Source organism: Rattus norvegicus, chromosome 9 (assembly GCF_036323735.1).
Source record: "Rattus norvegicus strain BN/NHsdMcwi chromosome 9, GRCr8, whole genome shotgun sequence".
In the NCBI taxonomy this organism is placed as follows: Eukaryota; Metazoa; Chordata; class Mammalia; order Rodentia; family Muridae; genus Rattus; species Rattus norvegicus.
The window spans coordinates 94763602-94778189 of record NC_086027.1 but is presented as its reverse complement, the minus strand read 5'-3'; the positions used below and the strand labels follow the sequence as shown (position 1 = coordinate 94778189).

At 51.7% G+C, this 14588-nt stretch overlaps 1 protein-coding gene across 1 annotated transcript; it reads left to right on the top strand.

Moving 5' to 3' along the window:
* The first annotated feature begins 6003 nt into the window (after window positions 1-6003).
* Window positions 6004-10204, top strand: Nppc (natriuretic peptide C). Its single transcript, NM_053750.1, has 3 exons — window positions 6004-6209; window positions 6602-6912; window positions 9702-10204. Exons 1-2 carry the CDS (start codon window positions 6120-6122, stop codon window positions 6890-6892), a joined length of 381 nt encoding a protein of 126 aa, NP_446202.1. The 5' UTR covers window positions 6004-6119; the 3' UTR covers window positions 6893-6912; window positions 9702-10204.
* Window positions 10205-14588: the final 4384 nt, after the last annotated feature.

Below are 14588 nucleotides of genomic sequence, written 5' to 3'. Positions count from 1 at the left end.
CTTGGGAGCTATTTGGGGGTCTGTGTAAGCAAAAGAAACTTACCTTGTGAGTGAAATAGAAAAGAGATCTATTAAAAAGGTATCACACAGTCAGGGGAGCTTAGGAATGGCCCACCCACAGTTAGTCCACATGCAGCCCAGGGAGTGGGTCCAAGAAGAAGCCCTATGTAATCATTAGCAACAATAGTTATAAGAATACTTGCATTGATGACAACCTTAACACAGGGGAACAGATGCGACTGGCAGGTCCTCTCTGCCCCAGGAACTGCTCTGGCCATGTGACAGACATTCCCCGTGGGCTGGCTCCTTTAATAACGCAGCAGCTAATTGGAAACTGGGGATGAGACCGTCCTATTTCGGGTTACACACCTAAGAGTAGTCAAGGACACCTGGGAAAACTCCCTCTCGGCATTCCAGCTTCTTCAGCAGGCCAAGATCCCAGGCGGCCAAGGCTGGTGTCCAATCCACAGGACTGTCTCTCTGCCCTTCACCACCTCCAAGGGGACCCAGATCCCAAATCAGCTGCTTGAGAAGAAGTTCCAAGCCTACGGAGCCATGGCTTTCTCTTAGAATTATTTCTGTATGGCAAAGGAGGCTGTTGACTCAGGGGAAGGTCGTGTCTCCTTGCCAAACCCACACTAGGACATAAGGTAGGAACAGGTCGTTATATAATGTTGCTTCTTCAGCCCGAAGACAATTCACACAGTCACTGTGGAGGGTTTTCGGGTTTTTTTTTTGTTGTTGTTGTTGTTGTTTTTGTTTTGTTGTTGTTGTTGTTTTTAGTTTTTGGGGGGTTTTGTTTTGTCAAACGATTTATGCACTTCAGATTTTAAAGTATTTTCCAATTCCCATGAAGTTGGGATTGCAAGTAGTATGTTCCTTCCAGCTGTGTGAGCACTTGGCATGGTCATGTGTCTGGCCAGTTGTAGTTCTAGAAACTGACCACTGGCCAGGGAGCAGTGCATGATCACACGGGGCAAAAAACGTCCACAGAGAACTTCCAGGATTAGAAAACTCAGAGAAATGGTTCCTTCAAGCAAACTGTGGCATGAAGATTCTGGCCACCCCATCTCATGATTCTGTGAAGGGGCCATTTTAAGGGGCTTCCGGAAGACACTTGGAGTCCCTTCTGTCCTCCAGAAGTAACCCCCCTTAAAGACTGTAGCCTCCAGAAAATCTGAAACATTCTAAGATCAGATAACATGAACTCCCTGTGGGTCCAAACTAAGAAGGGGGCCTGTCACAAAGGTCCTCACGCAGCCTAAGAGTGTGGCTCACTGCTTAGAAAGCTGCATAGAACCAGCATTTTACCACAGCCCAGCCAAGGCAAGACCTCATCCCCAGGGCAATGGCCTGGCAACAAACTCAAACATCTGGTGCAGGCTTCACATCGTTGGGGTGCTGAGCCTGGCTCTGCTGGGAAGGCACCTCCCTTACTCTGAACACTTTTTCGGGGGCTCAAACCTTAGCCCTGCCCCCTCACCTGCCTGCAGCAGCAAGATGAGGAGAGGTTGTTCCCCCAAAGGAGCTGAACCCATGGGTAAGGACCTATCTTTTTTTTTTACAAGGAAAAGAAAAGGCGGGTGGAGAGGGATAAACTCTGACGTCATGGGCCTGCGTAGGACATTGGGGTTGGAGGCCATCTGGAGCAGGTGCTGGCAGGGCCTCTGGGAAAGGGGGAAGAGGGACAGCTGCCTTGTCAGGTGGGGGTGTCCTAGGGTCAGGAAAAGACTCCAATCTTTCCTGGAATTTCTGGCCTACAAAGGATGCCTGATGACGTTTTCCTGGCCTTCAACTCCTCTCTTACACCGCAGGCCCTTAGGTGCAGGCCTCTTGGGGGAGGTGCCAGGTCCAAGGAGACCTAGCCAAGCTCCCCCACAGCTCTGCGCTATCAAGCAGTCCCATTCATCATGTTGGGCCCCACCGCCTGGAAGAGTGTGTACGTGTGAGTGGTAACAGTCAGATCCCCCATATGCCTCAGCTGCTTCCTGCTGTCTCGGCCAGATTCACTCTGCCCCCGTCCAGGAGGCAAGGACGGCCTTTTCTCAATTACAGGTGGTGAAACCGAAGGCCCTGCACAATGATGAGATCTGGCTAGGATCCTGCTGCAATTTCCCTGCCTGGCCTCCCCAACAACAGCTCACAGCCTGTTTAGTGTCCTCTCTGAGAAGTTATGCAGCTGGAAGGGGGCCCCGGGATGAAATAATTGCAGAGAAAACAGATGGGTTTCTCAGCAATGCTCTCTCCTCTGAAGGCCTGAGAATCCACCCCTGCTACCCCAGGGCCAGGAGGGGGCATCGCTGCCAGTAGCTCCTGCCTACCACCTGTTCATGAGGGGACAGTCCTGTCGCAGTGGCCCTCTGCTCGGGTTCCCGGAAGCTTTACACACCGGTCTGGACAGCGACTGTCCCAGGAAGGTCTTCTGTAACGGGCATGCATTCCCTTCTCCTTCTTGGAAAGGAAATGGGGGAGAGTGGAGTCATGAGGATGGGATCTTTCCTCTCAGACCCCTGCCCTTCAAATAGCCAGGAGAGAGAGAAGGGTCTTGGCCACAGCATAATCAATGCCTGAGGTTTGAGGTCTGGCATAGTTCAGCTTTGATCTGACTGTCACCGCCCCAACTGGTGCCTCTTCCTCTGCCTTGACTTTCTTGCACCCCCAGGCTCACTTACCCTCCCGCCCTATGTGCACAGAGACTTATGCAGACAACCCTCTGTCACCTCACCTTGCACAGACACTGCTTTGGACCCCAGAACTGCCTCTCCCCCAGGCCTGCTCCCCCTGGGCACGCCATCTAAAGCCTTCCAATCTCCCTCGCTCTTGGCTCTGCACCTCCACTGGCTCAGCCTCCTAGGGCTGTCCTTTAACAAGCTTCTCACTTGATTGGGTTTTGTTGTTGTTTGTGTGTTTCTTAGACAGCCCTCATCTTCCAGTTAACCCAAGGAGGTCACTCTGACCCCTTTCTTTCCTGTGTTATATGCCCAGTTCAGACTTCTTCTCTGGAAAACCTGTCCTCTTGGCTCATATTGAGAAGAAAAAAAGCCCTCCTGACACAGTCATCTCCGTCATCGTCATCACGTTTCCCGGCTGATGAAGCCACGTTTGTTTTGTGGCGTTCTCCTGTGCTGGGATGGAGCTCAGTGACTACTGAGTAGGTTGAAGGGCAGCCCTGTAGGTATGTGGGGCAGCCGTGGATGGGAAATGGTGAGATGTCCTATAAAACTGCCAAACCCCTCGGTCCCCAAGGACCCCTTTTCCCTCCTTTGAGCCAGGAGGAGTTGAAGACTTCAGTCTGTTGGTATTTTTAGATTTATTGTTAATGATGCACATGAGTCTCTGTCTGCGGAGGGTGTGTGCACATGAGTATTGCCTGAAGAGGTCAGAAGGAGGCATCAGAACCCCTGGAGCTGGAGGGTCAAGGGGTCTTGAGGTTCCCTCCATGGAGACTAGAAATCAATCTTAGGTTCTCTGCAAGAGCAGCGTGTGGCCTTACTTGCTGAGCTGTCTCTCCAGCCCCCAGGAAAAGTTTTAATACGGACCAGTCAGTTCAGTACCTGCTCAGTGGGCTGGACCATTGCTCCTTTGTCTCCTCTGGGTTCCTAGAGACAAAGGCAGAAGAAGTAGACTTTCCAGAGAAAGGGAGTTAAGATCCCAAATCTAGGCCCAAGAAGGAAGCCATGAGGAGCAGGAGACCTTCAGTCTCTTAGCGGATAGGTGTCCATGCCTTCCTGCCCCAGTGTCCCTGAAGACCCCTGGACTCTCTGCCCACCCGTCGCTGCCCCAGCAGAGTAGAGGGTACAGTAGTGGCAGCAGAGGCCGAAGGAACACCTAACCAACAGTTAACTCATCTAAGATCTTCCATAAATGACTACACTCAGGGATCAGGAGCTGCAGGTCAGCAGAAGATTCCCCTGCAGGACCAGCGGGAAGGCTTAATGTGTGACGGGGCTTGCCGACAGGAAGCCCGAGTTCCACCACCCCACCCCCAGCTTCACATGATGGAAGAAGAGAACTGACGCCTGCAAGGTGTCCTCTGACCTCCACACATACGCCCAAACACATGTGCCTGCACCACACACACACACACACACACACACACACACACATGCACGCACCCCTAAATAAAACTTAATTTTCCTTGAAGAGATGGAGAGTGGAGTGCAGGGGTAGTTGTCCCCCACAAGACCGAGGGCATCAGTTTTACAAAGCCTCAAAACTCCTGAAGAAGACCTAATTACCAGCCCATTACCAAATATGCCCAGGACATACCACACAGGAAAGAAAACCTTCTGTAGACATTTGGAAAGTAGCTATCAGGACTGAACGCCACCAATTTACCCTTAATAAGGGGTCTTATAAGTCATAGCTGCTGCCTCAAAGCTTGGATGGTACCTTCCTGCCCCTTAGGCAAGAAACAGGTCCATGGAGCAGCTAAAGACCTCACTCTCATCTCCTTGCTTCTCTCTCCTTCTCAAACACGAGACGGTCATCAATTCACATGTAGTGACACAGAAAGGCCACGGAGGGAGGAGCTGCATAGAGGTGACCGGCCAACTTCCCAGAACTGACAAAAGACTTGAAATTGATGTCTAGATCTTTCTTCAAGCAATATGCTGACTCAAATCAAACCTCACCTGTGAGTCGTTTCCTAAACAAAAAGCTGGAAGGAGCTAGTGGTCTTCATTTGGGGTCTTTGAGGTGCATGATGGGAAGGGACAAGGAAGTAAACGGTGCTCTCAGTACACGCTTGCTTCCTCTGTATCCTCCAGAAGCATTTGGTCCTCCAGACCTATGGCAACCCAGCAGTCTTCCCACTGCCTTCTCTTCCCAGCTCCCTTCTCTGTAAAAAGCTAACTCTGGCTCCTGCCTCTCGTCCCAGGCTCCCCGAGGCTTCTTGCTCCGTGAGACAACAGGGGCCCTGTCAACGTTCATTTCCCTCGCTCAAGCCTGAGTTTTGCTCAGCAGAAGGGACACAAACTCCTGCATATCACTCCATTCTTGGAACTACAAGCTCTCTAGCGGCTGCTAAATTGCCAGGCTCCCAGTCAGAGGGACCAAGATTCCAGGTCACGGAGAGAAATTGTACACAGTAGAAATAAGTGGGCCAGGTTCCTGTAGCAACTACAGCCCCAAACTCAATGGTGATGGCCTGTCAAGGCTTGGAGCTGGGTAAAACCCAGTGCTCCTTATAGCTTCTTACGGTATTCAGAACACTGAATACCGTAGACATCCCCACCTTCAGCAAAGGCCAGTACATCACTGAAGGAAAGCCGCCTGCCTCCTAACCTCCCAACACACACACACACACACACACACACACACACACACACACACACACACACCCCTGGCTCACACTCGTGGGTTGATGACATTCTTGCACTCGTGGGTACTGAAGGGTACCCGAGACTTACAAGGCCCCTTTGCAGCTACAACAAGCAAGCTCTCCCTCTACCTCCCACTGGGATCTCAACCCACTTCCTCTGCTGCCCCAGTGTAAGGGCATCCAGACATGGTCAGCCCTTCCACCCTGGTTAGCGCGTGTCAGGCGCCTGTGAAGAGTTTGGAAACAGGGCGGTCTGCGTGGATCAACTTTCTACCTCTGTAACTTTGCAGAGGGACATTTCTTCTAAGCCTCTGCACCTGCAAGAAGAGTACAGACGCGTATCAGGAGCAGTGCGCGCAGTGAGGATCCAGCGGATACACAGCTCACTGGACACCTAGAAGCCTGAGTACTAGGGCGAGCGCATTCTACAAATGGAGTTCTCTTTTGCGCGCCGCTTTGTGGCTTTGAGCGCAGCGGGCCGAGCCGCGGGCTCCTTCGGAGGTGGGATGTGGGTGGGAGCAGAAGAGGGAGCCCCCGCGGCCCCCTCCCGGCCGTCGATTCGGCCGCGTGCGCTGTGCCATTGGCCCTGGCGGCCGGGTGGGCGGGAAGATGACATCAGCGGCAGGTTGGATTATAAAGGCTCCAGCCCAGCCACGGACTCAGAGCGCACCCAGCCGGCGCCGCACAGCAGTAGGACCCGTGCTCGCTTGGCAATCCTGCTCTGCAACCGCTTGTCGGACTGCTCACCGGCCGTCCCGGCTGCAGACTGTCTGCACCCCTCGGTCCCATCGGCACCATGCACCTCTCCCAGCTGATCGCCTGTGCCCTGCTGCTCGCGCTACTCTCACTCCGGCCCTCCGAAGCCAAGCCCGGGACACCACCGAAGGTGGGTGCTGTCGCGGGGACCCTGGGTTTGTGAGGGGCGTGGAAGGATGAGGTGCGCAGGAGGGAGCAGAGAGCCCGGAAAGGCAGACCCCTCGGACTTGCTCCCTCAAAGCAGGGACTTCTAGGGTTCGTTCCCCAGCCTCGGGAGAATGTCGACACATGCACATCTCCCGTGCCCTAATGTACCCAGCAGGACCAGTGGCACGGGAAGAGCAAGGGGCTCCCGGAGGAGCAGGCACGAAGGCTGCGTGGCAGGTGGATGCCGGACTCAGCTGTCCCGCATCCGTGGAGGCACGCTCATGGCTGTGGAGGGCCGTGCCACTCTGGGCCCCGTAAAAGTCATCCGCACTACATCGGTGCACTCTTTCACCTGTACACTCTTTTCTCCGACAGGTCCCGAGAACCCCGCCAGGGGAGGAGCTGGCAGAGCCCCAGGCAGCTGGTGGCAATCAGAAAAAGGGTGACAAGACTCCAGGCGGCGGGGGAGCCAATCTCAAGGGAGACCGATCGCGACTGCTTCGGGACCTGCGTGTGGACACCAAGTCCCGGGCGGCGTGGGCTCGCCTTCTGCACGAGCACCCCAACGCGCGCAAATACAAAGGCGGCAACAAGAAGGGCTTGTCCAAAGGCTGCTTTGGCCTCAAGCTGGACCGGATCGGCTCCATGAGCGGTCTGGGATGTTAGTGCAGCGACCCCTGGCGGCGGTGAGTAACACCATCAGACGCTCCCCGCTCGCCCAGCTCTGCAACCGCGGAGAACCAAGCTCTATCACTGCCCTTCGCAGACTGTTTGGTTTCCTCCCTGACCCCTATGCCCTGTGACCTTCCCCCAACCGATTTGAGCATGAGATCAAGTGAAATCCAGACATTTGCCTGCTACCTTACATATCCCATTTTACAAATTAATGAAATGAACTGAACATAGGCCAGGTCAGAGACTGGGCTCAGCCTTAGAGTACCCCATCTGGCTTCCTCTAGAAAAGCAGAGACAGACTTATGCAGACCCAGCCTCCAAACCCACCACTGACCACTAGCCAGCTAGCCAACTGGAAAATTGTTAGAGAGATCCTGGAAAGAGTGAGGGAAAGGGGTACCACCAGCCCTGCGCCAGCAGCCAGGCAGTCAAGTGCTAGAAAGTCTTTCTGAGGCTGCTGCCCCTCAAGTGAGGCGAGTATGAGGATATGCCTGCCCCTCATGAGAGAACCTCTGTGGGCAGCAGCAGGGCACCTTTCTGCCTGAGGCATTCTGAATCTTACCCCTGCGCTCAACCCAACTGTGGGCAAACTGGTCTATCCAGGGTCCTGATGCTGCAGCCCTGGTGCGTCTGAGATGAACCTTAGGTTTGTGACCCTGTTTCAAGAGAGAGGCAAAGGGACATGCTAAAGCTTATTTCTTGCCCTAACCTCAAACTTAGTGTGTCCAAACTGAGTTCTTTACCAACCTTGTGGTGCTCTGAACTATTTCTGGCCTCCTTCCCCTCCACTGAGACGGGAAACCTCCATCTTCCCAACATCCGGGTCAGAGGCTGCTGGATCCTTCCTGGCTTCCTTCTGCCCTTCATCCCTGATGATATGAAGGGACACACCCTACTTAGATAAGGGTTTTACAGTCAGGCCTCTGCCGTTCCTTGGCTTTGCCTCTTGCTCTATCCCACCCCAGGGGTGGGGAGGCTGCTCTCCCCAACCCAGGAAGACTGACCAGGGCCAGTCTTTTCCCAGTGAATAGGAACACCTTCCCCATCACATGGAGGGAGCCTCTTTATTTTTTTTTTTTTTAGCAGCATGAGAGACTTTTGCAGAAATACAGTGCTCTGTGTACTTGATTGTGTCCCCATATTAATTTGTGAGTAACTTAAGGGACAGACGCTCAGGAACCCACATCATACCCAGAAGGGACCTTGGGAGATACTGGCCAATGACAAGAGAAACACATACCCCAGTTCAGGAGTTGTATCAAGTGCCCCTGGCTCTAGATCTCCGCTGGCCCTCTCCTCTCTGCACCCAGTCTTGAACAGGCTATGTGCTTCACCCAAGTTCTACAGAGGGGTTAGGTCTCTCCTCTCCTCTACTCAGGGAGAGCGGTGACCCTAGTACTTATGGGCAGACCTTGAAGCTTCCGCCATGGTGTCTTTTGCTCTCTTCCATATGAACATCTAAGAGATGGAGTCTGGGACTTGGATTTCCAGTTTGCAATTTCCGTGCCAAGGAAGGACTTTAGAGTCTAAACCAAAGTTACTTAACCTCTGGGTGGCTGCCTGGGGTGTATTTCCCTGAAGGGGCTTTAGACATCTGTGGGCACAAGGTAGTGAGAATGTTGAGGGGAAATCAAGAGAATTAAGGCTTCTACACCCAATTTGACCAGAAGAGGTCAGCAGCCCCAGTGAGAGGATAGATCATCCTTCCAACCGGAAGTCTCCCACTGGAGACTACCCGCCCACCCGGTCTTATGGAAGAGCGCAAGATTCATCCTTCATACAGATGAAAACCCCCAAGGCTCCACCCATTTCTCCACTCAGAGGTTGATTTTGGCTCCAAGCACCATCATAATGACTGTCGCTGATGGTTATAGGTTTTGATTATACTACTGACAGAGATTCGGGTGTGGCCAAGACCTCAATGGACACTTTGCCTCTGGGTCCTAGGAACACCACCCATGAAACAGCCAGAGAAGCGAGTTAGGGAGAATTGTCCAGACCATCAGAGCCAGGCCCCCTTGTGAGAGTGGTGCTTTAGGAGGGCCCTGCATGTCCACCAGTTTTCTGAACGTGCAGAACCATGCAGCCACCACTAGTAGGGACTGAGTACAGCTTACTCACACCCTTCAAAACCACCAGCTCAGCAAAGCTGTACGTTTGCCCAAACTGGTGGCCAGACACCACCAGATGCCGCAGAAGGGGACTTTGGAACAACCAATCTCTAAGACAGAGCTAGTTTGGAGAGAAAGTACTCTTTGCTGCTTAGAAGCTGTGACCCAGACAGGGCAGATGCTTAATATGTGGCCCTTTGTTAAATCCCAGCGCCAGTTCTGAGAGGTGGCTATTAACCATTTTATAGGTGAGCTCAAAGCTCCTTGGAGCCATCCAGGAAGTCAAATCAGATCAAGGATTTGAGGCCAGAATAGGACACCCTTCCCCCTGAGATATCATCTTCTCTGTCCCTACACAGCTAAGCAGACGTGAAACCAGATGAAAGTGACTGCCCTGAGGGTTTGTGTTATAGCAAAAATGAGCTGGAAAGGGGCCCCACTATTCCCACCCATTGCAGAGAGCAAAGCCTGTAGTTAAGTCTTAGGGGAGGGGCTTGGGCCTGGCATATATTATGGTTCACCAGTGCTGGTCCAGCCAGTGCCAGTCAAGGACCAGTAGATCAAAGGCACAAGTGCTTTGCCTTGTGTTACTGTAAGAAAGGGGGGAAGGTTCTACAACTACCTTGTAGGATGGGCCTTTCTAGCTCAGAGGCCAGAACTGAGTGTCCTGTGTCCACTTTGTGTTTCAGGATTGGGAACTGCACTGTGCACTGAGGTCATCCTTGGTCATCAGCCTCCAGCATCTGGAAACACCTCCAACGCAATGTGGCTTTTACATTTCTTTTTATTTTTTCCTCCTGGTACTGGCAATACACAACACCAGCTGTTTTATTATTATTTGGGGAGGGGAGGGGATGATTTTATTGTTTGGGGTTTTTTTTTTGAAAATGAAAAATAAAAAATTATATATTATATATATATTATATACATGAGACACACACTCCCACACCGACTTGATGACAAGGGACGGTTTTTAAAGTGACTGACAAAACCAGCTAGCTGTAAAAACATTGCTGTTTGTAAATTCACATCATGCATAAATGTATTTATGTTGTAAAGCTATTTATATTGTTTATAAAGAGATATTTATAAAAATTTTATTTATGTAACTAAATGAAAGAAGCCAACCATTGTAATGTTTTTGTCCTAACTAGTTGAAAAAAAATGTTAAAAAAAAAAAAGCCATTCCATGAACATCTTGAAAATTGTCTTTATTTATTCATCGCTTTTCAGTTCAAAATCAGACTGAGCAGAGGGAGAAGACAAGGCGTCTGCCTCCAAATAGATCTGTCAGTCAGGTTCCCAACTCTGAACTGCTCTGTGTCAACGTCCCTTTGGGAGCCTAGGAAATGCAGATCCCTGCCTCTCCACCCTTCAAGCTACTGAAGTGGGTCTCTCCGGCTGTGTGAACCACTGCAGGGTAACTCTCAGCTCTGTCTCAATGTCTGGGTCAAGGGCTGATGTCAAAAGCTGACTGGAGTTGGTGTAGCTGCTTTAGGGACCCCCATGCCATCCCATCTTCTCTCTGCTATGAGAAGAAACTGCTCCAAATTTGCCCTCTGTCTTGAGGATATGTCTGTATGCCTCGTGGGATTTCCAAGTTACCTTCCCAAGCTTCTTTTATAGAGGTGCCTCCAAGGCCTTGAGTGGGCAGCTCCCCCTCACCCCATAAGCACCGCGGTGCCCAGACGGCACCTCAGGCCACATACCTCTGAGGAGAAACAGGAATGGTCCGATTCCACACGTGCGCCGTGGGGGACGCCTGGTGAGGAGCCTGATAACAATCACGGTGTCCGAGCTTTGAGTGTGAAATTACGAATAATGATTTGTAATTTATGAATATAATTTAGACTAGAATCTCTTTTCTTGAAATCAGCGGGAAACTTTTAAATAATTCAGCAGTGATCTCACCATATCCTCCATTCAGTGACACGGCTATGAAGGCTTCCCTGACACCTGACCCCGTCAGAGGAAAGAAGGGTCACAAAGAGCCTGTTCCAACTGAATGGGGTGGTGGCCTGTTTCTGTATCCCCAGCACCTGGTAGTAGGCAGGAAAATCGCCACAAGACCAAGTCCAGCCTAGTGGACAGAATAAGTTACAGGCCAGCCAGGGCTATAGAACAAGACCTAGGGGAGAAAAATAAATGAAATAAAAAACCTCTTGGTGGCATCGAGACACCAGGTGGGTTGGGAATGCGTGTGGTCCTGTGCCCTGGGATCAGCAGGCCTTGCAGAAGAGCTCCAGGAGACGAGTGTCACTGGAGGAGTACCTGGTAACACCTGGCCTTTCTGCAGTCCCAGGCCTCTGACCTTCACTCTGAGGCAGCCCTTCAGCACAGAGTCTCACAGTTCTGGCCGACACAGCAAGATGCAACCTGGCTGGAGGAGCCTAGAGCCCTTCCTGTCCTAGGATTTCCAGGATCCTAGGGGACATTCCCAATCCCCTCCTGGGGGCCAAATGACCAGTCTTGAGTGTGGTTGCCTGCCTTCCTCTGCCTTGCCCCACATCTATGGCTGGGATAGGCCAGAGCCTTGGAGATGACAAGAGCTAGGCAGATGGCCACACTGTGGCTTTGCTGGTGTTGAGGCAGGTGCTTCTCAAAGCCCAGGCAAAGGGGCCAGAAAAATCTGTGATCCAGGGAATTACCCCTGGAGACAAAAAGGGATTTTCCATTGGCCGTCCCTGGGGCCACCGGTAACTGCTGATAAGAACTGATAAGCGCTCTCTGATGAATACTGTCCTCCTATGCTGCCCTCCTTCTCTATAGCCCCCCCCAAAATAAGCAAGGCCCACTGCTGACAATGTCAACCCCCATGGTGAGACCAGACCCTCAGCTTGTTGGCTTGGGTCCTGGATGTCACTAGACAACTGCTCTCCTGTGATGGTTAATGTTGTCAACCTAACAGGATCTAGTGTAGAACTGCTTAGGAAGCTTAGGAAGCTACCCGCCAGGTGTAAGCGAGTTTCTAGGTTGATGAACTGAGGTGGGATAACCAACCCACAGGCTGGGGTTTCAGATGGAACAGAAATGAGAAGGAGCTGGACAGTCGGCTTGGTGGTTAAGAGTGTGCATTATTCCCGCAGAGGACTCGGGTTTGTCTCAACGCCAGTGTAAGCTGGCCTACTACCTGTAACCCCAGCTCCAGGGGATCCGACAGCCTTCTCACTTCCTTGGGCACGTGCATGTACCCAGACACATACATATGCATAAGCAATGAAAAATAAATTAAATAAATAACTAAATAAAACTTCAAAGAGAATGGGGAGTGAGAGAACCAGCATTTATCTCTCTCTCTCTCTCTCTCTCTCTCTCTCTCTCTCTCTCTCTCTCTCTCTCTCTCTCTCTCTCTCCCTCTCTGCTTCCTCACTACAGCCTTAATGCCATCCTGTCTCCCCCTCCATAAGTGACTGCACCTTCGAACTGTGAGCTAAAACTCTTCTTTCTCAAGTCACTTTTGGCTGCTATTCTGTCAGAGCAAGGATAAAAACTAACACAGACTTGAAGTCCTGAGTCTGCCTCCTTAGCAATAGAGACATGTATGCCAGTCTGGGAATTCTGCTAGAAACCAGGAAGGGTTGACAAACCCTCAGAAAGTAATCAGAAATACTTAGAAGGCTCAGGTACTCCTTAGTGATACAGCCCAGGAGCTTGAAGCCTCCCATCTGGGTCTTGTCTCCTTCCTGGTTCCCAGAGTCTCATCTCTTGTTACCTGGAGACCTGCACCTTTTCTCCCACTTGGGAAACACTAACTGCCAGTATCTGGAAATGTGGCCCCAGTGATGGGGCTGGCTAGAGTCCTGGTCCTCTGGTGCAAGGAGGGGTCCTTGGCAGTGTTAGACACCTCTGTGCAGGGCCAGTTGAGTGGGGTGTTCCAAAGTACAGCTCCAGAAACAGAAAGAGAAACAGAAAGCTCCAGATTCTAGAAGGCCTCAGGGCCTACTGTGTCCCTGAGGAGACCCTTTGCAGAAGTTCTCAGGATGGGAACGCACAGAGCACGTGAGCTATGGTATCCGCACATATTTCAGGATAGTCAAAGAATAGAACCTCAAAACCTATGTGCAGGGCTGGGGAAGGTTCCATGTGCAAGAGCACTGGCTACACACGGACTGGAGTTACTGTATTCAGCACTCATGTAAAACTCCGGCCATGGCCTCGCTCAGACCTGTAACTCCAGCACTGTGGGGAACTGAGGCAGACAATCACTGGGGTTTGCTGACTGCCAGTCTAGCTCCAGGGTCAGTGAGAGATCCTCACCGAACTTTATGATAGAGAGGGACACCTGACATCTTGTGGCCTCCCAGTGCATGCATAGGTACATGCACGCACGTGTGCACAGTATCACAGAGAGACATAGATCACAGTTTCAACAAATGTTGGAAGTCCTTTGCTGAAGTCCTCAGATATAAAGGGAGACAGGGTACACTATGGAGACATTCCCAAGCCTCCCTGATCCCAGGTGCACAGCTGCTGATAAGAGAAGCAGAAGTAGCCCAGGAACCCGACCTTGGGCTTCTAAAATACCTGGAGGAGAGACCCCTCAAGTCCACCTGGAGGTGTAATTCTGAGATGTGGCACTCAAAGTACAGAGGCACGGAAGTGATGAGGTGCTGGGAGACAATGAGGTATTTCCAGGTCCCAGTCACGGGGTTCCTGGTGCTTGCTTCTTTTACACTGCACATGGTAGGAGGATGAGTTGTGCTGGACAGGAGACCCAGGAGTGATCAGCAAGGACATGATGTCTAGACGCAATCAGAGCCTTGAGAAGAGCTCCTAGCCAAGGCAATAGGGCAGGGTGGCAGACAGAGAAGTCCATACTCGAGTTTGAGAAAAGTATATTGGGAGGGAGTATTGGTGGTCAGAGCGCGTAAATGCATTTTCTATCCCTATAGCAGAACACCTGAGCAGGCCGTTGACGAAGAGTAGAAATTTACTTAGCGCCTTGTTCCAGGGTCTGGAAAGTCTAAGAGCATCGTGATAGCACCCATTTCGGGCTTTCCTACCTCACAGTGACATGAGAGAGGGCAGCTACCACATGATAAGGCAGCAAGTAAGCTAACCCCACTCTCCTCCCCCCTCCTTCTCTTCCTCTTCCTCTTCCTCCTCCTCTTCCTTCTCTTCCTTCTCTTCCCCCTTCTCCACTTCCTCCAGGGAGTGGAAGTTCTCACTGAGTCACTGGGTCCATGAATCAGAAGCAGAGACCTCAATAACACAACTAACAAAAGCAGTCTAAGAAAGCGTTTGTTCTGGCTCGCGGCTTTGGAGGACAGCCCATCGCGGCGGGGAGCCTGAAGCAGGTGGTCACACCGATCCACAGGCAGCAAGCAGAGAGTGGCGAATGGTGAGCCCCCCTCCTATTTGTTCATCAGTTAGGATGGGTCTTTCCACCCCAACCAGTTCAATTCGGGTGACCCCTCACAGGCCCACCCAGAGGCCATGCTAACCCCTTACAGCTGTGCTGTCAGACCACACCAACCTCCACACCTCTGTTTTCATCTGTGTGCTTGGTTGAAGGCTCGCTTCTGAGTAAGGCTGTATTCATATCCCAAAATGTTGGTCCATGGCAGCCTTGCTAC